Source organism: Protopterus annectens, chromosome 5.part0 (assembly GCF_019279795.1).
Source record: "Protopterus annectens isolate FY-2018-M chromosome 5.part0, PAN1.0, whole genome shotgun sequence".
Taxonomy (NCBI): domain Eukaryota; kingdom Metazoa; phylum Chordata; order Ceratodontiformes; family Protopteridae; genus Protopterus; species Protopterus annectens.
This window is the reverse complement of record NC_056735.1, coordinates 1084122567-1084148396: the sequence shown is the minus strand read 5'-3', so window position 1 is coordinate 1084148396 and position 25830 is coordinate 1084122567. Positions and strand designations below refer to the sequence as shown.

General features: G+C 38.8%; 1 protein-coding gene across 2 annotated transcripts in view; it reads left to right on the top strand.

The window, feature by feature from the left end:
- LOC122801533 (interleukin-1 receptor type 1-like) overlaps positions 1 to 25830 on the top strand; it is a 786539-nt gene that overhangs the window by 15739 nt on the left and 744970 nt on the right. For both annotated transcript variants that reach the window (XM_044070955.1, XM_044070953.1), the window contains exon 3: positions 5577 to 5837. In XM_044070955.1, coding sequence (XP_043926890.1) covers positions 5577 to 5837 — 261 coding nt within the window. The remainder of the gene's footprint in view (positions 1 to 5576; positions 5838 to 25830) is intronic.

Genomic DNA, 25830 nt, shown 5'->3' with positions numbered 1-25830 from the left:
CATGGACAAGATGTCCCTTTCTAAACACAGGTGGTATAGAAGGTTTAAGCTTCTCCACCATCATCTCAAATACAGAGGATATGTGGTTTCCCTCCATGGATAACATTTGAGACAGTACCACTGTACCATTGGACTGTGCCTTGTGCATGATGCCATTATTATCAGCTACAAGTGACCCATTTACATCGGACATTTGATGTGCTGTATCTTTCACCATTTGAACCTGTAAAAGCATAAAGCCAATATACCTGTGGCAATATTGGAACATATGTGTCACATACCCAAACATTCTCTGTTGACTGGGTTAGTCACACTAGGCTAGTAGCCTCCTTTCAGGGGAAACTCGAGGTGGTATTTATAGTATTAGGAGAAATTTGGCCAGGATGTCAGGGAACTTTCCCTACTCTTTTTGATAAGTGCCACCAACTCAAGCAGATGGGACCAAGGTTTAAATCTCATCTGAAGGATGACACACTCAGGAGTGCAGCAGCCTCTAATGCTGTACTATAGGGTCAGCAGTCGAATCATCTGGTCTTCCAACACCAAAGGTGAGTGTGCTACATGCTGTGATACTGTCACTGGAACATATGGTATCCATAGTCGTATGTGACAATTATCTGCATGGCATACAGACACATGCAGTGCAACCCATTTGATGCAGGTTATTGTGACTGAAGCTTTAATGTACCTGTAAAACAGATATGTGTGTGTGTTCTGATGAGTAAGTCATTCACATGTGTGGGTCAGTGCACAACAGTAATAACAAAAGTTAGGAATAAACTGTTGGATCCCACACATAAGTAGCCCATTTTCCACATCCAAGCCCGCACTATGTAGGAGTATTGTCTCATCTACCCCAAAAGGGGTTACCAGAAATGTCTTCACTTCATTGTGATGCTTTTGTGTTGTTGTACCACCTCCTGTAGTGAATTTGCACCTGGCAATGCCATTTGCATTTGTCTAGGCATGCAGTTCAAATCACTGACTCTGCTAAGCACCTGTATTACTGTCCCATAGTACTGATGTTCTCCAAAACTTCTTGCTGTACCTGGTCTCAGAAAACCTTATATTCTTTACCCTTCTCAAGAATACATAGTCCATGTGTGTGTGGCGTGTGCAGTAACACTTTTGTGTCATGGGCAGTGAACTTTTCTAGTCAGTCCCTTTCTCTTGGTCTCATGAGAAGATGTGCACATCTGTAGGTTACACGTGCAGATCAGTGCGTATATACCTGACTGCTCTTGGAAGTCTCACACTGTGTCCATCTGAGTCAATGTGATGGCCAAATACCTGCCCGCTAATGTTCTGTCATCATTCACATCCTGTGAGTTCCCAACAGAAGCAATGGGCATGTTACTACCATACATCTCAACTGTACAGATTTTTGTAGAATGTTCACATATTTTCTTATCTTTTCTCTTTCTTTTTCCTTATAAAATGTGTGGTTTTCTGAGAAATCACAGAGGACTTGAAGTCACTAAATAATGACATACATTTGAGTTTCAGATTTCACCTCTTTCAGAAAATACATGCAAACACAAATCCTGGTATTCTAGCAACTTTCTAAGTATGTAACAGCAATATTTAAAATCTGCCCTTATTTTTGGGCCTTTGTCCACCATTATTTCAGGCTTTGTCCAGATTTCTTGCATTAAGAAGTTGAGAGGTATGGTTACCACTGCCTATCATCATATAACACTGTTGTCACACCCCATGGTGTGGCTTATGTACAGCTGGCGTTATTTCCTCTGTAGTATGTTTTGCAATAAGTGTGAATAAGGCTTAGTGTGCACCCTGCAGTAGGAGCATACCCTGGCCTGAGCTTGTGCTCTGTTGCCTGCCAGGATGACTGCCCTCTCATAAGGAGAGTGTACTGCTCTGCTCTTGGGCTTTATTCTCTGTTACGGTGAACCCATTTACAGTCTTGCCTTGAGCTCTATTTACAGTCAGGGTGAAACTCCCACAGCAGGACAGTAATCAGTCATGCTATTATGCTATGCTACCCTGTGCTACATTACCCACTCCACTGTCTTCCCTGACAGTTTGGCTATATGGGCAGTACAAACTTAATCCACTGTATTCATATTTCTAAGATGCCTGCTGTAACTCAGTCTTGCACAATATGTTGACTGGATGAAGCTTTAAAACAGGCTTCATAGTGTGTAGATTACAATAATGAGGTCATTTAGTGCAATGATTTCTGAATCAATAAACTAAAACTAAACCAAAAATGTGGAATCGGTCAATCATCCAATGTTTATTAATAACTTTGAAACACTTTTATCCACCAATAATGTAAAACTTCATCAGAAAACTTGCTATATATCAAACAAGCAATTATACAGCTCGTATCATCATTATATGACACAAATCAACCAATAAATTGTTTTAAAAACATATACTACCATAAAATAAATGATGTGCATTGGTACCCAATAGTTTAATATTAAATACTGTATATTAAAATTTTTATTGTTCAGTTTTGATGTGCTCTTAACTTTAAAAGACATGTAATAGATAATGTTTCATTCAATTCCTTAAGTCTCTTAAGTTATTGGTGGACGAAAGCGCTTTAAAGTTGTTAATAAATATTGGATGATTGATTGATTCCATGTTTTTAGTTTAGTTTTTTAGTTTCTTTGTTTCATTTGGTGTTTTGCAATCTCATTTCTGAATCAGTGCTGTGATGAGATACATTCCCAGCCATAGTCAGTTTTACCATACTTATCACTGACCATCTGCAAGCTGAGAGGTCAGGTGAAAGTCATGCTCATCCCTGCACATTCCAGGCTGAGAGCTTAAGTGCAAAGTACTGTCATCCCTGCACATTGCCATGCTGAGAGGTCATGTGCACCGTATGTTTATCCCTGCCCATACCCAGGCTGATAAGTCATGTGCATAGTATGCTCATCCCTGCCCATCCTGACTCTGAGAGATCATGTGCAAAGTATGCTCATAGTTGTCCATCCCAACTCTAAGAGGTCATGTGCATGGTATGCTCTTTGCTGACCATTCCAAGGCTGAGAGGACATGTGCACAGTATGCACTTCCCTGCCCATCTTCAGTCTGAGAGGTTATGTGCACAGTACAGTAATCCCTGCTGATTACCAGATTGAGCGGCCTTGTGCACAATATGCTCCTCCCTACCTATCCACAGGCTGGGAGGTCACATGCACAGTTCATTCATCCCAGCCCATCCCCCCTTTTAGAGGCCTTGTACACAATGGCCATTGCTGCCCATTCTTAGGCTGACAGGTCTTGTGCACATGGTGTGGATCCCTGCTCACTTAATCTAAGAGGTCATGTGCACATGACCTCTCAGCCAGGGAAATGGTGGGGATGTGCATGATATGCTTATCACTGGCCATTCTCACGTTCTAAGGTCATTTGCACAGTATGCTCATCCTTGCCCATCCCCAGTCTAAGAGGTCATATGCACAGTATGCTCATCCCTGCCCATACCCAAGCTGAGAAGTCATGTGCACAGTATGCTCATCTTTGGGCATTCTCACTTTGTAAGGACATATTCACAGTATGCTCATCCTTAGCTATCCATTGGCTGAAAGGTTATGTGCACAGTATGCTCATACCTAGCCATCCGTTGGCTGGGAGGTCATGTGCACAGTATGCTCATTCCTATCTATCCATTGGCTGAGAGGTCATGTGCTAGTATGCTCATCACTGCCCAGTCCCAGGCTGAGAAGAAATGTACACAGGATGATCATCCCTGCCCTTCCCTCGTAGGTACTTGCCTCCCCCATAGTGCCTTTTTTAGGCAATGTCATAAAAACAAAATTCCTGATGTAAAAATGTCCCCCAGAAACAAATTCATGGTTATGCTGCTTAATGCTAGGAGTCTAAATCAGAAAATGCATTCACTTGAAGCACTTTTCCTAGTCGTCAATTTCTGACTTTCCTTTTCTCCCCTTTCCTCCCCACTTAAATGATGAACTGAGTTGGCACCTTGCTGTGCTGGCCCTCTTAGTACCATTATTCTGATTATGAGATGTTTGTTACACATGTGAACCACATACACTATGTATGCCACATCCTTGTGCCTCTCATGTCGGTCATGTGACCATCCATAATGGTGCCACCTCAGCAGCTGAGTTATTGTATTACAATTGCTCTGATAATATGCAGTCCTTTTCCTGGCTTGCTGGTGCTGCCTTATACCTAATACTTAGCTAATTATCATGAAACAACATCACGTTTAACCCAGCACAGGCATGTTACAGATGTTTCTGAATACCTCCATTAATTTACTCATTTCTGAGTGCTATTTATTCATAACATAAATTATTTATTTATGTATCCTGTAAGTTTCCTTGGTTAGAGATGAAGGATGACATGATTGGTAGCTATTCACATCTAATACTACAGTTTTCTTTTCACATGGAAAGCTAAGCCTTTTTAAGATTCTTTTGTGTTGCATATTAGTCATTGTGAGCAGCACAAGTTTAAACATGAGCACTGATTTAACATTAATAAAAAAGGTTTTCCTTTCTCATTCAGTCAAAACTCCAAGATTTCCAACACTTTCAAGCTTAATTGTTTATTAATTTTTAACCATTAACTGCACAAAGTGAAATTTAATGATGTTTTTGTGCTATGACTGGGTCCCATATAAGCTCTGTGACACATGCGATAAGTATGCCGCACTGTAATACATACATCTAGATAGGTAGGGGTTCTAATCTCAATACTGACAACTGTGTGTTTGTGTGAAGTACATCACCTGTGGCTGTCCTCTGCCTGTGTGTGTTGGTTGTATCATCTAAATTTCATTTTTAGAGTAACATAATAATGATGAGGTTATGTTGACTAGGCAGGTAGCCAACCATAAAGTGGAGTATCATATTTGGTCAGCTGCTTCTCTATGAGCATGTATGCAAAGGGCATATTTTATTTTGCCTAGTGATAGCCCTTTCATGGTGGTTGCTTGACAATGGAGTTATTATACATAAGTAAGGAGATCTGAAATGACAAATCTCCCATGCTGAGGATTATGAAGGCAAAGTCTCCGTGCATAAATACATGTTTTTGATGTTTTGTGCCCCTGTATTTTTAGTTCTTTGTAGCAATCACAAGTATAAGTGTGTTTTGTTTGCACTGGCAATTGTGTGCAGTCAAACGTCACATAGTTTATTTGTGGTGGACTGTGTGAGGGCTGACCGTTTGAATTTTTGGCAATTGCTGATATTATCCTTTTGTATATACCAATGTTTAAGTATCAAAACTTGAAGTAATTAGTAATGCTTCATTCTGAGTGCCCTGCTTATACACTACTGTAAGCATGTGCATGTACAATGTCGAGCTAATAGGGGTCATTAAGTACCTTTTGGTTTTGCTTCTGAATTTACTGACCCACAATAGCAGCTATTGTTTGCATTCTTCTGCCACTGAAATGGTATCAACTAAATTTCCATTAAAACATGTCAGATATACTTTTATTTGTTATTCAAAGTTTTGATTATTTCCTCTGTAAAATGAACAATTCCTAAAGTGTGATGTTACCTTTGAAAGAAATGATTTATTTGACATAAATTGTAATGTTACATATATTTTTGTTTAATTTCAGAGCTGTGTAAAGACTATGGTGTGCATTTTCATCGTTCTTTTGTTTGTGATGGAGAGCCTGTTGTGGTGACATGTCCCATAGAAACAGTTGTCAAGGATTTAAAAGAGTACGGATACAGTCATGAAGCAGAGTGGTCCAGACAGACACCTTACATAAACATAACAGAGGAGAAACCCAGAATAAACCTACTGAGTGATTCTTTGCTACTATTTCCCACAAAACATGGAGACTCTGGCCCATATGAATGTGTGCTGAGGTAAAAGATAGCTGCTAATCAGTAGAAACATGAACAAACTTGCATACTGTAGCCTGTATTTATTAGTGGTATCCTTTCTTCCAATGTAAAGAAAATTTGTATTTATATGGAGAGGTATGTAATAATTAAATGGTGATCAGTTACAAAGAATCAGATAGCCATTAGTTGTTAGCCCTCATGATATCTGGCAGATGAAGAAAGACTGTTTGAGATAAGTGGAGTAGAAGGCACCCAGCAACGTACTGTGTTAGAATGAAGATAGCACTACTCAGGCTTTGTCTGGGTGTATTCATCAGGGAATGTGACAGTAGACATGCACTATGTCATTGTGCTGTGACAAGAGGTATGCTAATACGTACACTGCCTCGTAGCAGGCTGAACAGGGCAGTGCACTCTGAGCGCCTTATACTTTTGCATTAGTAGGTTACTGCGTATCCAGAGCAGCACTTCTTATAGAAAAATGTCCTGAGCACTATAAGCTGCATTTTAATTTCCTGGCTGAAATTTTAGTGCAAGAGCCTTAATAGCTCTCTGCTTCACCAACCTTGTAGTTTATTATTTTTATTGCTTGCTTTAATTTTTTTGCAAAACTTCCGTTTTATAACTCCCACTGCAAGAATAGGAAGGAAATGAAGGGAACATTTTGGGTATATAAGGGAGATGTTTCTGAAAGGCATGTAATTACAGATCATTAATGCATGATCTCATAATATATTATTAAGGTAAACAGTCTCTAATAACAAAAATGCAACTGTATACCATGTTAAAGTAATTTTGGAGGAAAGTAGATTATTATATGCTTCAAAAGTTAAGTCACAGGCACTGTTATTGGGAGATCTAGCACCACCAATGTATTTAGTCATGTTTCACTAACATGTCTCACTCACAATGACCTACTTTAATCATGCACTGTTTTCTACTGAATTTCATGTACAAGTGAATGTAATTTAAGTTTCTGGCAGATAATGCTTCATTTTCATTATTTGTCATAAAGAAAATTCTCTTGGCTTAACCATCATTCATTGCTTCCTTAGACTGTGTTTAACTGTGGTAAGAAGATCCAAAAACAAATACCTTATCAACATGGACTCATATCAGTGCAGTGGGCCCCAAACAACTTAAACAGCATATTCAGGCTCGTTCTGTTTATATGCACAAAAGTGTTTTGTCCATTCGATTCTCTAGTTATTCCAGCTTTTTTCAGCTAGTAAGCATATGTGCTTAGGATCCCAGTGAACTATCTATACATTTCCACACCAACATGGAATTAAGTTAAATATTTTCTGGGATGTACAATGATATATGTAAATGTTACCATGCAAGGGATTCCCCCGCAGGGATTGGTCTAGGGGGTCTCTGTTATTTGGAATATACATTTCTGAGATGCAGGCCAAAACCAGTGGCTATGTTTTGCAGATGACTGCAAGCTGGGCACTGTCACAAATTCCCCTAGTGTTGTGGACATCCTCCAAGAAAGAGGACCTCACCCAAACAAATGACTGGTGCAATACTAGACACCAGGGTTTACTAATTTATATTATGCTTTAATGGCACATAAAAACATAGAACAACATTTTGCAGTTTGAAAGACGTGGGGTGGTGGGAATACTAGACACCAGGGTTTACTAATTTATATTATGCTTTAATGGCACATAAAAACATAGAACAACATTTTGCAGTTTGAAAGACGTGGGGTGGTGGGAATACTAGACACCAGGGTTTACTAATTTATATTATGCTTTAATGGCACATAAAAACATAGAACAACATTTTGCAGTTTCAAAGACGTGGGGTGGTGGGAATACTAGACACCAGGGTTTACTAATTTATTTTATGCTTTAATGGCACATAAAAACATAGAACAACATTTTGCAGTTTGAAAGACGTGGCGTGAGGGCAATACTAGACACCAGGGTTTACTAATTTATATTATGCTTTAATGGCACATAAAAACATAGAACAGCATTTTGCAGTTTGAAAGACGTGGGGTGAGGGCAATACTAGACACCAGGGTTTACTAATTTATATTATGCTTTAATGGCACACAAAAACATAGAACAACATTTTGCAGTTTGAAAGACGTGGGTTGTGGGCAATACTAGACACCAGGGTTTAGTAATTTATATAATGCTTTAAAGGCACATAAAAACATAGAACATTTTGCAGTTTGAAAGACGTGGGGTGGTGGGAATACTAGACACCAGGGTTTACTAATATATGTTATGCTTTAATGGCACATAAAAACATAGAACAACATTTTGCAGTTTGAAAGACGTGGGGTGAGGGCAATACTAGACACCACGGTTTACTAATTTATATTACGCTTTAAGGGCACATAAAAACATAGAACAACATTTTGCAGTTTGAAAGACATGGGGTGGTGTGAATGCTAGACACCAGGGTTTACTAATTTATATTATGCTTTAATGGCACATCAAAACATAGAACAACATTTTGCAGTTTGAAAGACGTGGGGTGGTGGGAATACTAGACACCAGGGTTTACTAATTTATATTATGCTTTAATGGCACATAAAAACATAGAACAACATTTTGCAGTTTGAAAGACGTGGGGTGGTGGGAATACTAAACACCAGGGTTTACTAATTTATATTATGCTTTAATGGCACATAAAAAAATAGAACAACATTTTGCAGTTTGAAAGACGTGGGGTGGTGGGAATACTAGACACCAGTGATAACTACTTCTATTGTGTGTTAAAATCACTTACAAAAATTCAAAATGTGTACCCTCAGCACTCATGCACAGCTTTTTTAGCAAAGAGTTATCTCTCTGTGCCACAACTAGACACTAGGGATAATTCCTACATATTTCCCAGCCTTTTTCAAAATATTTTCTTTGGTTTCCTCAGACCTCGTCCTACTGGCCCAGCCCCCGGTACCCCACTTCAGTGCCAGTTAGCTATCCTCCTACCTCCCAGACTACTCCAGTATTGCTGGGTCCAGTTTTGGATCATAAGGGCAGTCTGGGGGGTTAGCCATCTGTGCTTCCATATGGGGGGGTTCTGTTATATGCCCTACCCACTCCCTTTCTACAATCCCCTCACTTGTCAATGATATCTGAGGGCAACTCCTCGCTTTTGGACAATGCCTCCTCTTTGGTGGCTTCATTAACAAGTATCCTGCCACCCAGGACAGGCATGCTCATTCCTCCACACCATTCTATCACTCACCCAAATTGAAAATTAAAAAAAAAAATTAAAGTAAATTTGTGGATAGTGTTCAAACTCTGCACCCTTGTCACAGAAAGCAGGAGTCTTAATCATCTACATTAACAAAGAAGTTAGTGTAAAGAGGTATTTTTTACGTAATAGTAATAATAGGTATGAAACTCTAACATCTAGCAGTTTTCACTGATTGCAAGTGTCTGTGAGTTATGAGGGACAGGGCATATATAAAAAGTAACATCAAGAGGGGTCTGTAAAACTAGGGACACTTGAGAGCAGTGGGTGGTGTGTCTGTGTATGGTTTGAGACAAAGCTTAGAGGAACACTAGACAGCACCAGGAAAAAATGTAATTGGACTCGCTGAAAATGTTAATAGAGCAACAGCTCTGGCATCACAATTCACTTTACTAGCATTAAGAAAGAAGCTCTAATGTTTGGTATTAATGGTATTAATGAATAATTGTAAAGATCCCTGATTTATAAGGGCAGGACATGAATAAGAACAGTCAATGCAGGGACAGGTAAGAAGTATGCCAGTGAGACTGTGTGTGTGTGTGTGTGTGTGTGTGTGTGTGTGTGTGTGTGTGTGTGTGTGTGTGTGTGTGTGTGTGCGTGTGTGTGCGTGTGTGTGTGTGTGTGTGTGTGTGTGTGTGTGTGTGTGTGTGTGTGTGTGTGTTTGAGTGTGTGCATGTGTCTGGGAGGCTGGACTGGGGTGTGCTTGTGAAGGTGCATTGGGCAGGCTGCCACTGGAACTACTGAAGAAAAGTGTTGGTTTGACCTTACAGTTGTTAAGGGTAATTCAGAGATGTACAAATTAACCAGTGATGAGATATTTCCTCATTACAGATAGCATGGCTCTGAATTATATTTTCCCAGAGGGTGGAAATTGTCCCTTTTGGACTCAGGTTTTACTGCTAGCATTGGGTTCTTTCTGAATCTCCAGAAAAGTCTCTCAGTTCTTTATAGAAACTTGAAATAAAACTGTTATTAATAATTGTAATATGTAGTTTGTAGAGTCACATTCCATCATCTGTTGGAGGTTAACTTGGAAAGTCCATCATAAGTAACCCATAGGTTTACTTGTACTTCAAAAATATTCAAGTCTTATTTAATCTTGACTTGCTCAGACATTTGCATATTATTTGTCCATGAGCTGTGGGCAGTTTTAAGCCCTTTAACTGCATGATGTCTTAGTGCATTCTCATATAATAACATCAAATTCACCCCTGGTATCTGCAGGTGACTCCAAAACATGGATTTCTGTGCCTAAAATAGATCTCCTTGATGATAAAACAATTTCTCCAGCAAGTGGACCAGGTTCTAAATATTTTATTATCTTCCTAGGCAGGCCTTTCAGTGATTTGAGCAGACATCTGCAATGGTCATTGTCTTCTTGTAGGCCTTGTAGGATCTTCTGGTGTGGTAATTTATGGAGGTAATGAACGGGAAAATAATTGTAGGAATGAAAAATCGATTATGACTGTCTGAATGTTTGCGATGTTAAAAGATGTGTCTGTTAACAGTCTCATCTGTTTTTTTTTTCCAATTGATTTTGTTAATGTCGGAGATATCTATAAGGTATTTAAATATATCCTACATGAAATTTTCAGCAAATGGCAGTCACACTTATTCAATCAAACAGATTTGAAAGAATAAAGTTTTTTAAACTTAAATTGAGGTTGTCTGAGCTAGTGCATACCTCTCTACTGTCTAGATTTTTGCAGAATGTCCAGACTTTTTGCCACATAATTTTGTCTTTTCTTCAAAAAATTGTGGTTTTCTGGCAAATCACTGAGGATTGAAGTCAATAAATAATGAAGCACATTTAAGTTTCAGTCTATATATCCTTCAGAAAATACATGTCAATGCAATTCCTGTTATTTTAGCAACTTTCTAAGTTTGTAAGAGCAATATTTAAAATCTGACTTTGCCAACCCCCATTATGTTAGGCTGTGTCCAGATTTCTTTTTATATGTTCATAGGTTCATAGGTAGGTACTAGGCTATTGGCCCGAGGGCCTACATAAGCCTAGCCAACAAGGTTCCCTGGCTTATGCCTCCCAAGAAAGTTATTTTCCAGTGCCACTGTTGAGCAGAGACACAGAAGCGATCCCCGGGGTGTATTTCCTATTTCCCATTTGCTAAGAAGTTAAGAGGTATGGATCTAGGTGAAGTTTATATTAGTTAATAAGGCACTGGGGAAATCTTCCTTCATGAAAAGGTGCTCTTTTGAACCCATACAGTGGAATGAAGGTCAGTCAGTTGACAGTCACTGAAAAGTGCTTTGAGGAGATGTACCCCAGTCTGTAGGGGTACCCAGGTCTTTAAAAATGCAGTATCTCTTTCTGAAAAGTGAAGTGGTAAGTCTGTTTAAAGTAATCAGGTAGGTTAGAGGAGATGCAATGAACTTTTGTTGCACTTTTGTTTAGTCTAAGACCAGATATCTTTTTAACAATTGAATACCTTCCCATAGTTCATAATTCAGGAATAATTTCTAAGGTGGAAGGTGTACTAAGAAAACTACCAGACAGCATTATAACTTGATATGAAGCATCAGTTGCATTCATTTTTGACTGATTAATTCATGAAGCAAGATATGATAACATGAGTCAGGTGATATGTGATGATAGAAATATGTTTGTTAGTTTATTTTTTTACCAGAATACAGCAGTGATTATTGTGAACCTTTTGAAATTGCATTCAGAAGTGCTGTCTGGTTAATTCAGTTTCTCAGAGTTAAACTCTAGGTAAACTGAGGCTGAGGGAATAAAACCCCCTGACTACAGGGTGAAGCTTATTACGTCCTCTGTGCTAACTGCCAGAATGTGAGAGTGAGGACATCACTCTTTAGTACATCTTAGGATCTGGATGTTATGTATGAGCCTATTTTGAAATTACCTATAAACCCTGGATACATCATTGTCATGTTATCATTGGGTATTTGAGGTTAGATAAGTAAATCAAGTAACACTAATCAGTTTTATGAAAGCCCTTTTCCACCTATGTACACAAGGCAATTAAAACAGCATGGGTGGTCTGGGCCACTGACACTACTGACTAGGCATATCTTTTGTTGCCTCTGGTCTGTTCCCTTAATATGAATCCTAATCCTGACAGTTTTGTGCATCAGATGCAGGATATGATTTTTATTTATGTTTCATTAACCAGGTTTTCCATTAGGATGGAACTCCTTCTCACTGGAGGGCATAAAAGAAAAGCACCACAAATGAAAAAAATGACACAAAATAGAAAGTAAATGGATAAACTAGAATGAAAAGAGAGATTACACCTTAATGGGATAACAGTTAATAGAGCAGATGTAGAATGAGAAATAAGTTAGATCTTTATAACAAGTTATATAGTCAAACAAAGTAGATGAGATAATGAAAGATGATGCCTAAAACAGAAACACTAAGAGAAGTCAGCAGCTGCTTCACACTGCAAGGTGAGAATAGGCTTAATACATTAGACACCCTGTTATTAGGTGTAACCGTTGTTACTGAGTAAGAATAGAAGTGTAGTATGGCAGCAGTTTCTTCTTCAAAGTAAACTTTGTTGTCATTCAGACTCCACAACAAGTGCAACTGAACAAAATTATGTTACTCCAGGCTCCGTGTGCAAACTTCTAACATATACAAAAGTTCACATTACTACATGTAGACATTCCTACTACATAATATTTGCTGTTTTACATATTAACAGGCATTTACTAAGCTAAAGAGATATGGTATTTATTGCACAGAATTCCACAGCTACTTCTTATTGCACAGGATTCTGTTAGCACTAGTCTAAGGAAGCATGATATTTATTGCACAAAAAGTTCACAGCTGTTACTTATTGCAGAGGTTGCTGTTTTAGCATCAGCGGGTATTGCACAGAAATAAAATTATACTCTGTTAGATTATTCGCACAGTATATAATCTTATGTGCATTGGAAGAGTTTTCCAAATACTTTCAAGACAATTTAAAATGAAAGCATCTCCATCCTGATTATAGTTACTAGTCTGTTTTATAAGTGTAAACTTCTAGCAGGAGAGTACGAGACCAGGGAATCACGTGGGAAGTATAACACGAATAAGTAAAGATAGTTGGGCGCACATGCATACCCCACTGGCTGCACAGTAGCAAGGGCCACCTTAATTCCGGCCACCACACATCCACAACTCAATAACATTTTTTTAAGTTTTCCCCCACACCTTGTGCAAATTAAATATACCAGCTTTGAGATCACGCTACATTGAGGAAAATGTTTGAGTGGGTTTTATCTGGGGACCTTGGTATTACTTATACCTTCCAAAATGTGCTTATGTATCCTATGCTTGTGGTATACGCTGTGGCTGATAAGGGCCTGAGAAGGGCTATTTCACTTACCTGGTAAAATAATCAAAATTTGCCTTAGCTTAAAACTTTATTGAATCCCTTCTGTTTAAAGTTTTTTTTAATATTTTTGCTGATTACTTTTAAGCAAAGATCGGTGGTATAGTAAGACACAGTGGCAACATTGTATAGACAGACAGTCCTTGATTTTCTTAAAAAGAAAAATGACAAAATAATAAAACACAATTATAACATTACATACCCAGCCATTTCCATGTACACTCCACTTTAAGTACAGGTACATCTTCACTACTGTTCCCATCTGTAATTGTTGTATCATCTCTCTTTTCTTTACTACAGATTCCCATTGTTTGTTTTTCTTTGCGTGGTAACCTTGCCTATCTCCTGTTATTCCTCCTTTCATTCCTCCATTTCTTTCCCTGACCCTATGTATTTTGCTCTTGCTTAACCTCTGTTGGTTAGATTTTCTTTTATTTCTACTCCATACCTGCCTCCCATTTGTGTCTTCTTGCATTTCCTTTGCTTAAACTTTAACTCTCTTATCACGCTTCTTAGGGTTATCATATTGTAGCTTCTTATATATGTCTGTCTGTCTGTCTTTCTTCAGGCCCATTGCAATAGTTATGTCATCTGGCTCCTTTGGCAGTCACCAGACTGGTAGCCCCCTTCAACCAAAAGTTGAGGACTGAAAAAAAGGTCTTCCTAAAGTCGAAGACCAAAAAAAATTGACTCTGATTCTGAACTGTTACAAAGATCTCATGCATGCGGTGACTTCCTAAATGAGTGCTGGTGTTGCGTTCCCATCTCATCAACAACTCTTGATCACGCCCCATAACAGCTTGGACCCTGGGTGGCCACCTCCTTTCCCCTGATTTAGTTCTGGCTCTGTTCAGGCCCCCTTCCAGTATTTTGTTTAGTAAGTTTTTAATTCCTCTGCAAGAACTAGTATTTGTGATCTTATGCCTTCCTTTATTAGGTCCTGCCCCTTTACTTAACCCCTCAGACATAGATCTCTGTATGAGGTTAATTTTATTACAGCTTCCCATTCTTTTATCACTTTGCCTGATATCTTTTTTGCCAAGAACATATGTAATATTGCTGTTCGAGAGCATCTGATTTCCCCTGTTGTCAGGTGATTTTCAAAGATTTGGGGGATTCTGTACCTCCTGTTCAGTAACCTCCTCGGCTGACCCCATAACTGTGGTCATAGCTTCAGTTTCCCATCCATCTAATGTCCTTGTCCTCATAGTCTTCATCTGTCACCTTCTATCCTTTTGATTTCCTCCATTTTTGTCTCAGCTCATCTGTCCCATCCTTCTGAGTCTCCATTTCTGCATATCCATTTTTCTTTTTTCCTTTAGCTCTTTGGTCTTGCTATTTAATGCCTGTTCACTTTATCCTTTTTCTGTGTTGCTACCTTCGGGTGAGTAGCACTTCTTTTCCTCTTCATTCAGTCCCTCCTCTTCCATTTATTTCTTCTTCATATATTTCCCACACGCTCTCTTCCCCTCTCTGCTCCTGTTGTACTTTAAGTTTCCTTTAAGCTTTTCTGCACAACATTTTCTATTCTGTTCTTCAGACTCCCTTTTTTCCATTCCTCAATGATCTTCTTTGATCTTTCATGCTGTTTTTCTCATTGTTTCTTTTTCAGCCAATGGTATGTATTATAGGCCAGTTTTGTATCTTTCTAGGAAAGACATTTCCCTAAGCTACTATGCTTCTTCTGGCCTGCAGTCTGTTTTCTGCTGTCATAGTCTGCCTTGCTTTCTATAGGTAAGTGCTACAGTTTTTGTATTTGTTTCATTCCATTTTCTTTTCTGATTACTGACTCTCACTCGCATGTATCTTATCTTGGTGCTGATCATCACCTTTATTTATTTATATATTTATTTATTGACATTTGTTAACTGGGTTGATCCAGCTGAGCTTGTGGCCCATTTTCAGTGGAGACCCAAGGAGAAAAGCTCCCAAAAAACCCCACAAACAGTTTACAGAGAATCAAGCATCTGAGTCAGACATATGGTCAAAATCAGTTATACAAGAACGTTAGAGAGACAAAGCAGAAATGCAAACACATAATATATACTCGTATCAATATTTTTACAGACTAAAAAATATGTTTACATATTTACAAAATGAGTTAAGTCCAACAGTATTGATTGTAGAATTTAATAAGTATCCACAATAGTGGAGCTCTATGTGGAGGGACTGAAAAGGTACATAGTAGGGTTGTGTGGAGCTTAAGTAGGGGCTTGACAAGGACATATTTTGGAGATGAGTTGATGACGTTTGAGTTTTTCTTTAAAGTGGGATGGGTGAATGATGGAACAAATGTCTCTTGGGAGTTTGTTCCAGGCTTGGGTGACAGATTGTTTATATAGAGTTTGCCAGCAATTTTTTTGGGTTGGTAGATTTGTAGTAGATGCTGATTAGAGGTACGGAGAATCCGCAGAGGAGTGTAGATAGAGATGAAGGGAGAGAGAGCAGGGCAGGATGAAAGTTTGTAAAGAATGAAGTGTAACATTTGAAGATGTGACAGCAGTAGAAGATGGGGGAATTCTAACTAGTGGAGAGTATTTAGGGCAAGGCAGTGATGTGCACCATATAGAGAGTTTGTCATAAATCTAGCTATCTTGTGGTAAATTTGTTGGAGTTTGTTTAAAGTAGAAGTTTGGATGTTGGTGAGTACCGGGGTAGCATATAGAAGGGAGGGGAGGAGAAGAGCTTGTTAAAGGGAGAGTCTGGCATTTATAGTTAGAATTTTTTTGTTGCGGTACAGTAAACCAAGTTTCTGGTGAGTCTTTGTTATGCTTTGGAGGATGTGCAAGTTGAATTTGAGTTCATCATCTATGATGACCCCAAGGAGTTTAGTGTGAGCTTTAGGTTGGATAACAGTGTTATTAGAGGAAGTAATAGTAAAGGTGGATTTGAGGTGAGAGAGAGATCGGGGGAAAAATAATAAGAATTTGGTCTTTTTAGGGTTCAGAATGAGTAGATTCCTGGACAACCACTGTTCAGTGGATAGGAAGGCCTGTTGAGTAAGAGTGTGGAGATTGGCGATAGTGTCTGAGATGGAGATGAGAGTCGAGTCGTCTGCATATTGGATGAGGGAGGATTGTTTACAAGAAGTATAGAGATCATTGGTAAAGTGTGTTAATCTTCCCATTTATGTCATTCATTTTCACATTCCACTTATTCCAGGGCCTAGCTAGCTTTCGTTTCCTTGCAGCATTCTTCCTTTGTTTTTCTAGCTTTATTCCAAACCTGCAGGCCCAGGTTTTTCAAGCCTGTTTTATGACTCCCAGCTCCTAGGATGGTCCTTTTTTATTTGTCCCAACACTAACGCACACCACCTTTACCACATTACATCCCACTTCTGCATTTCTGATGAATTTCTCCAGGTATTGGACTGCCATCATACTTGCCTTTATCACTTCATCTGCAGGTAATGTAGAATCACCTGCATATAGGTAAAACCCTGCTTTTCGTCATTTTCTTTCCACTCATTCCAGATGCCTCTTCATTTTCTTTGTCATCATCTGCAAGACCAAAGTAATTAGGAATTAGGTATGGAAAAGTAAGATAAATGAACTTGTCCTTCTGCAACCCTGAAGGTGTTCCCTTCAGTCATTCTCTTACGATGACTTTATTTACTTGCAGTATTGTACTTTTTATATATATAATCCTTTTAGCCAACCTACAAATCTTTCTTTAATTCCAATTTGTTACATGACTACATATAGGAGAGGCCATTCTGTGGAATCAAATGCTTTCTTTATGTTAAAAAATATGATTCTTCTGCTTTGTAGGCCCTTTATTTGACAATATGTTGTATGTCTTAGTACCTCACACTGGTTTTCTACTGGTGTTTGATTCTGTATGAAACTTGCTTGGCCTTTTGGCAATAGTGTGGGTGTCAGTCTTTCTAATATAATTAATTATCAGCATTTTCAATAAAATCCTGCCAACTTCATGGCAAGGAAGGATAAAGCCGAATGAGTTTTAAGCAAACTGAGTTTGACAAGCAACTTGTATGCCCATAGAAACCGGAGAGAAAAGAGATGGAGTTTCATCCTGCTAATTCAAGGGGGGAAGGGATGCCATCCTGCTAATTCAAGTGGGGATAGAGGACATCCTGCTAATTCAGGGAGGAGGGAGACCAGCCTGCTAATTCAGGGGGGAGGGAGGCCAGCCTGGTAATTCGGGGGTCCAGCCTGATAATTCAGGGGAGGGGGTCAGCCTGCTAATTCAGGGGGGAGGGAGGCCAGCATGCTAATTCAGGGGGGAGGAGGAAGACCAGCATATTAATTCAGGGGGAATGGAGGCCAGCCTGCTAATTTAGGGGAAGGGAGACCAGCCAGCCTGCTAATTTGGGGGGAGGCCAGCCTGTTAATTTATGGTTAACTATAAGGGGAGCACAGAATGTTCACCCAGTAGTGTTCAGAGCCATCTGATCTCAAAGTACCACAGTGCATTTGCATTAAATAGCTGTGGGTCAACTAGCATGTAGAGAGACTTTTTCTCTTGGAAGGTAGTGATTGCAGGTTTGGAGGAGCTGCCAAGGGAAAGGGACTGCTCTCAAGGGGAAAAGGTATTTTGTCCCCTAAAAACAGCAAGATGGCTTCCCCCTACCATCCAAATATCACCTGGGAATGCAGGGCATTTTTGGAGTTTCAGGGCAGGAAGGAATGTGCCATAGAGCTCTTTTCTAATCCAGGAATACCCCTCTCCCATTTTGCCAGAATGAATAATCCAGTTGGGCATAGGCAGATGAGCCAACAGGCAAGGTCATGGGTGAGCACAAGAAAAAAAAATAATAATAATAACAACAACAATAATAATAAAATATTTTGACTAAAGTTCTTATCTCTTCATTAAAAATTTTGGACTGTAGACACCTAGGCCATCACCTCTCTGTCTTCTATGGCCAAGAGGACAATCCTTGCTTCTTCCATCATTGGTGCCAGCTGTTCCTTTCTCTGTATCCATTAATTAGCCATGCTAGGTGTTCCTTTGCAACGCTTGGGCTGTTTTGTATGATGTTATCAGGAACTAGTCTGATCCTGCTGTTCTCTGGATCTGTAGTCTGGTAATCATTTTCTTTATCTCCACTCATGTGATTTGCTATTCCATCATCTCTGCTTATTTCTGCAGCTTTCCCTCTTCATCTTAACGTTTTAACTTTCTCATGAGACGTATATAACTCTGTACGGTATTCTGCCATATATTATCACTTCCTCTTTCAATACCCTCTTCTCTCATCTCTGCCTTCCACCTTCCTGACCTTCTTTGTTTCTCTTTTCTCTTTCACATTTAGCATCCATGCCACCACCTTTTCCACTTTCTCGTCTTATGTCCACAAGAAGGTACTTCTCCTGATGCTTTCCACTTGTATTTTGGTTATCTCCCTGAGTTCTAGCTCACATCTCAGTCCTCCCTCTTCTTCCTCCTCCTTCCAGTTTCTTGCCTTTATTTTTTTGTTGAAACTGTATCATTCTGAGTTGTTTTTCTGCCCTCCTTATTCAACTTCATCTGTCCAGCTCATTAATCACCCTTCTTACATATGCCATCTTCTTATGGTGGTCTTTATTCCATCCCAACATTCTGTTTTTTACCATATTTTTCTGCTCTTCTGTCCCCTGTTTGTTCATTTCCTTTGGCTGTTAGTATTAGTAGGACATAGTCTGAAGCGGTTTAGACTCCTATTTCTACTTTCAGTACTTTGGGTGCTCTTGTAAAGGTAAATTGTCTGCTTTCACTGTTCCTTTTTCTCCAAATGCTGCTCCACCCTTCTTTCATGTATTTTCTCTGTTTCTTCTGATTTGCCCTTAGTTATTGTCTCTGTACTCCTAACCTGTCAGGCTTTCTACTAAACAATAAATTTACATCACTTCCTAATATATCCTATATGTTTTGAGTTCCTTCTTTCCCCTTACATGTGATAAAAATTCCCAAGAAAGGTTGCTGTTTGGGGTGGACACAATCTCCATTTTCCATCTTCTCCCATTCATTTTTTAATCTCAGATGAATCTTTTTCTTCTCATGTGTGGCCTGCATTTCATTCCTAAATAGTATGGCCATCTCTTCTCCTCCCTCCCTGACTCCGTTTGCCTTTATTCCTCATGTTCTTGACATTAGTTTCTTCTCATATTTTGCATTCTTTTTATGCTCTGTATAATTTTCAGACACCATTGTTCACACAGAGTTCCAAAGAGGTATATTAAGGTACAAGAAGGTCCCACAATAAAGCAAGATTGCTTTGTTATAACAGTAAGTTCATGCACCATAAAAAAATCATTTACTGACCTTCCATTAAGCATGACTTCCAAAAACGGTGTGAAACAAGTACAAGTAAACAAGTTAAAGCCACATTATATTACAACAGTAATTGTTGAAATACACAATTCCCCTGAGTAGATGTAAAAATAGAAGAAGGAACACACCCTGAGATTCAAAAATAGTTTTCATGTTGCTCTAGCTGAATTTCCACAATATGTAGCTCTATGCAGGTTAGGGACAATTAAGTGACACAATTAGAGAAGGGAAAAGAAGAGAAATTCTATGGCCTACATAATATCAAATGATGGCAAAATAATATGACAGTGAGCAGCAATAATAAATTGAAGGCAACCATGGATGCAGAGGAAGATAAATAATATGGCAGAGTGATTCAGAAATATATATATATATATATATATATATATATATATATATATATATATATATATGTTTCACACTAAGGAATGCTAACTCCAGAGTTGTTGACTACAACTAAAATATGAAGTTATGGGATACAGACCATGAAAATATGTATGGGTTAGCCACTGCACTATTATGTATCTACAACAGACTGTAGTATCTGCCAGTAGTCACAGTGTGGTACATCAAGCTGCATCCATCCATGTTTAACATATCATGCCCTCTGTGGCACTCAAATTATGGACTGTTATCATGTTGACAGAGGGACCATGCAGGAGCTACTTGAGATGTGTTGCCTTCAAATGCAAAACCATGAGATGCATGAAGTACTTATTCCTGTGGACACCAGGGTGTCTGTGGCTTTGGTAATACTAGCTATAGGGACCTTTTAGCAACCAATGGGAGACGTGGTGGGCATACCCCAGACATCTGCCTCAAGGATATTCCACCAGTTTCTTGATTCCATGCTACAACATGTGGGGGATCATGTGTAGTTTGGGTCTATATTGTAATCTCGAAGGTTTAAAACTTCGAATCCCTAAAGAGCGAACTTTAGTGATCGAAGTCTTAACCCATCGAAACCTAAAAAAACCCTAAATAAAACAACAACAAAAAACTAAATAGTTTGTAGGCAGGGCGGCAAGCCCCCCCTGCACCCCCACGCCCCCTCTACTTAAATATACCAACTCAGAGAACGCACTACATTGAAGTAAATGGAAATCTCCTCCTACGGAGATTTTCTGTTTAAACATTCGATGTAGTGCACTTTCGCTATTCTCGTGTCGACAATATCGTATTCGATATTGTCAGACTTCGAGACTTTAATATAGACCCGTATAGTTTCCATGTACCACAGTGTGAGAGCTGACGTCTTGCAAGCTTTTTATGATATTCATACTTCTCAACTGTACAGATTTTCCCAGAATGTTCAGATTCTCAAATGCCAGGGAAGAATAAAGTAGAACTATTAGCTGGGAATATCCATGTCTTTGTGAAGGATTCAGGAAGGTTACATGATAAAAACTCAGTGTAACCTGTACACCCCTTGTCACGCTTTGCACAGTCAAGCCCCATAGAGCTGCTAAGTATCATGACTATATATGATCTAAAGCTATTATTGGAGACATTGCATGAACTTAAACTTCCAAAAAGCACCATTCAGCGCTAACACATTCTGTTTTAGGATATATTAGTAAGGGATGTTTTTGGTTTGTTTCTCATAAAATTATGGTTTTCTGGCAAATCATTGAGGACTGAAGTCAGAAAATAATGGCACACATTTGAGTTCCAGACTTCATATCCTTCAGAAAAATGAATGCTAATGCATACCCTGTTATTCTGTCAACTAAGTTTGTAAGCCCAATGTTTAAAAAGTGTCCCTATTTGTAGGCCTTTGTCTCCCCATTATTTGTGCCTTTGTTCAGATTTCTTGCTCTAACAGGTTGAAAGGTATGGACATAACTCATTTCATGAGTTACTGGAAGCCATAGACTTCCCCTGTAATATAATAATGGCCCTACCCAGAGAACAGTTTAGAAGGTATATGAACTGTAAGGGGTTCCACTCTATTAACTGTGAGGTGATCTGTAATGCACAAGATAATATACAATTGCTTGCAGGTCACCCAGGCACTGCTTACAATTGCTGTGTATGGCACACATCTACCTTACATCAGCATTTTGAATGGGAGTGATTTACTCGGGGACATGCTACTGGTGATCCCGGTTATGCCCTGGAGTCATGGTTGATGACACTCATCACAAGCTGGAAGATGAAACAATAATTTTTAATGATCAGAAAAACCCAGACCATGGCAGAGAAATTACTGCAACAATGAGCTGTCACAGACCCATATCACTGTTAATTGTGTGTGTTTGGCCTACTGAAGGCCTACTGCCACTTTCTGGACATACCTGGGATGCACTGAAGTATGACCATGGCACACTCAGTACCTTAATCTTTGCAATGTTAGATAACATCATTATGTACAAGCAGTTACAATTGGGTAGATAAATTCAGGAGGAGGAAATCCCAGACTCAGCAGTAGCAAACATAGGCAACCGAAGTAACAGAGTACAGAAGGTAGGGCACAGTTGTCATCATATACACACATGGGGAGGGCCACAGTATCACGTGCCATCAGTGGTTGTGGTGTGCTTGAAAAAAAAGGTACCTATATGTGTCTCTTGTTTGCAGTACAAATATGTATACTTTCAGGGGAAACAGTGACAGTTAACAATGTGGTTATTCAGAGTAGATTTTATTGTAATTGCAGCACTAAAGGCATTGTATATGTGACTGTGTGTCAGTGTTGCCCATGTTTCTATGTGGGCATGACAAAACTGAAATTTAGAAAGAGTATTTACGGGCATTCATGTGATGTAGCCCATACCAGTAAGAACAATGCCCTATATAAACATATTGCCCAGTTTAACAGTCATTCTTTTTTGGGTTAGATAAAATAAATAAAGCCTCGAAGGGGGGGCCATGGGCAGACTTACTCAAACTGCCTGAGTTAAAATGGCAAATTAGATTAAATGCATATAACCATCCTGGATTGAATGAGACAATCTCAATTTCAAGCATTTTAAAACTTAAGTCATGCATTATTTGCATTTATGAAAAACAATTTTAAAATTAAAGACTAACTTTTTAGATTTACTTGTGTTTTTTAAAAATTTTACACTAATTTAAATTGGTTTAGCTAAGTATGCAGTTTAATGTCTTAGGGTTGTGATTATTGCTTGCATCAAGAGGGTTTGTCTCTTTAAATTCAAGCTTTTTTGTGAATGGTTTATTTGTATTACTGTAGATTGATGGGTAATATTTTAATGGTATTGGTGTTAACATTGCCTGGTTCTGAAGAAGTCCCATCTTTTCAGGACGAAAGTGTTTTAACTGTTTTATTGTGGCTTTGTTGGATTTAGTAAACTTTTGGCTTAGTCCAGTGCCTTTTTGGTACATTTTTATTGTCAGACGTCTTTGTGACTTTGCTGTGGTGTGTGTTGCTGCTATATTAGAACAACCAGTGTTTTGTCTGGTTCCTGGTATATTGGTATTTATCAGTGTTGTTACTAGCTATAAAGCTGATACTGTTTCGGTATGTGGTAAAATAGAATGTGTTGGCGCTGAATGGTGCTTTTTGGAAGTTTAAGTTCATGCAATGTCTCCACTAACAGCTTTAGATCATATATAGTTATGATACTTAGCAGCTCTATGGGGCTTGACTGTGCAAAGCGTGACAAGGGGTGTACAGGTTACACTGAATTTTTATCATGTAACCTTCCTGAATCCTTCACAGACATGGATATTCCCAGCTAATAGTTCTACTTTATTCTTCCCTGGCATTTGAGAAGCCACTTTCTATTAGAAGGTTAGTCAAGTGGTGCTCAGTTTTAAAACTAAAATTAAGTACTGTTCAGGGTTCTCAGATAAAGACTCCTGCAGAATTCATGTATATCTGTAAGTCCCAACATTACGGTTTAAATGAGAATCATATTGGGTATTATTTCTTGTACTTTATTGCTTGCATTGTATGTTATAATAATAATAGTGAAGAAGATAAGTCAAGCAGTATAATAATGCATAGAGGTTAACATTGCTGCTTGGTTCTCTTGGTTGGTTCATGACTGAGATGCCTTCTGTACTAAGTCTTGTCACATGGATTTTGTCTAGGTGATCTGCTTTCTTCCTACCTCTCAAAGACATGCAATTAGTGGAACTGGTGAGCCTTTGTTTATCAACACCTGCGTATTTGTCTGTGTGATATGTGTGCGTTTTGTGATGGGCTTGCATCCCATCCAGTATTAATCCTTTGTTTAATGTCCACTGACCGTCACTACAGGCAGCAGCTTGGTACATCTTGACTTGGCAATATTTGTGCACTCTTCCTCACAAAAGCACTCCAAATCTGGTAGATTGGGAGGGCATCTCTTGTGCACAGCCCTCTTCAGGTCACCCCACAGACTTTCTATTGGATTTAGGTCTGGGGTCTGGTTGGGTAATTCCAAAACTTTAATTTTCTTCTGGTGAAACCATTCTTTTGTTGATTTGTATGCATGCTTGTGGTCATTGTCGTGTTGAAAGGTGAAATTACTCTTCATCTTCAACTCTCTGGCAGATACCTGAAGGTTCTGGCCCAAAAGTGACTGGTATTTGGAACTGTTCATAATTCCCTCCACCTTGACTAAAGCCCTAGTTCCAGCTGAAGAAAAGCAACCCCAAAGCATGATACAGCCACCACCATGCTTCACAGTGGGGATGGTGTTCTTTTAGTTATGCGAAGTGTTGTTTTTGCTCCAAACATACCTTTATTTATTTATTTATTTATTTGCAGTTTGTTTACCAGGATAGTCTATTGGGCCATGAGGATCCCATTTTCAGTGGAGTCCTGGGGGAGAAAAGCTCCAAAAATACTAATAATAAGTAAAAGAGTTACAGATTTACAGAGTAACAGAGTAACACATAATAAGTAAAAGAGTTACAGATTTACAGAGTAACAGAGTAACAAATAATAAGTAAAAGTTACAGATTTACAGAGTAACAGAGTAACAAATAATAAGTAAAAGAGTTACAGATTTATAGAGTAACAGAGTAACAAATAATAAGTAAAAGAGTTACAGATTTACAGAGTAACAGAGTAATAAATAATAAGCAAAAGTGTTACAGATTTACAGAGTAACAGAGTAACAAATAATAAGTAAAAGAGTTACAGAGTAGAAAATAAAAATTACAGAATTTCTACATTTGAGCCGCATCAGAATCGACAGCATTTACAATACGTACAATACTTGGCATATGCTGGATTGAGTGTGAGAAGTCTCCTATTAGAGAAGACTGCAGAATTATAGAATAGAACTGATTTGTTCAGGGAATAGGCTAAAGAGGTGTATTCAGGAGTTAGATGGTAAGGGAGGCTATTGGCAGATAAGAGAAATTGTAAACAGAAAGGGATGTTATGTAGGATGGGAGCAGGAGCATTCCCATTTTGAGGTTAGGTGTGAGTGGAGAAGAGTTTTGAAGACAGAGAGATTATTGGTGGTGCGTATATGGGGTGGGAGAGAATTCCAGTAGTGAGCTAAGCAGAAAGAGAGAAGATTTTTACCAGGAGGTCAGCTGGGTGTGTGCAGTTCTATTAGGTTTTGGAAGTTGGACCGAAGGCATCTATTTGGAAAATGCATTTTGAAGGTAGAGGAGAGGGAGGGGAAGAGATGAGATTTAAAAATGTGTGCTTGTATAAGTTGCATGTAAATAAGATAGTTGGGCAATTTGAGCTAGTTAAGTTGGTGCAACCTTTTAGAATTGTGGCCAAAAAGTTCAACCTTGGTCTCATCAGACCATAACACATTTTCCCACATGCTTTTGGGAGACTTGATGTATTGTTTTGCAAATTTTAGCTGGCCCTGGATGTTTTTCTGCGTAAGAAAAGGCTTCCGTCTTGTAACCCTACCCCATAGGCCAGACATATGGAGAATACGGGAGATTGTTGTCATGTAATACACAACCAGTACTTGTCAGAAATTCCTGCAGCTCCTTCAGTGTTACTGTAAGTCTCTTGGCAGTCTCCCTGACCAGTTTTCTTATTGTCTTTTCATCAATTTTGGAGGGATGTCTAGTTCTTTGCAACATCACTGTTGTCCCGTATTTTCTCCACTTCTGTCTTCACTATGTTCCATGATATATCCAATGCTGTGGAATTTTTTTTGTACCCTTCTCCTGACTGATATCTTTCAACAATACGATCCCTTTAATGCTTTTTAAGCTGTCTGCAA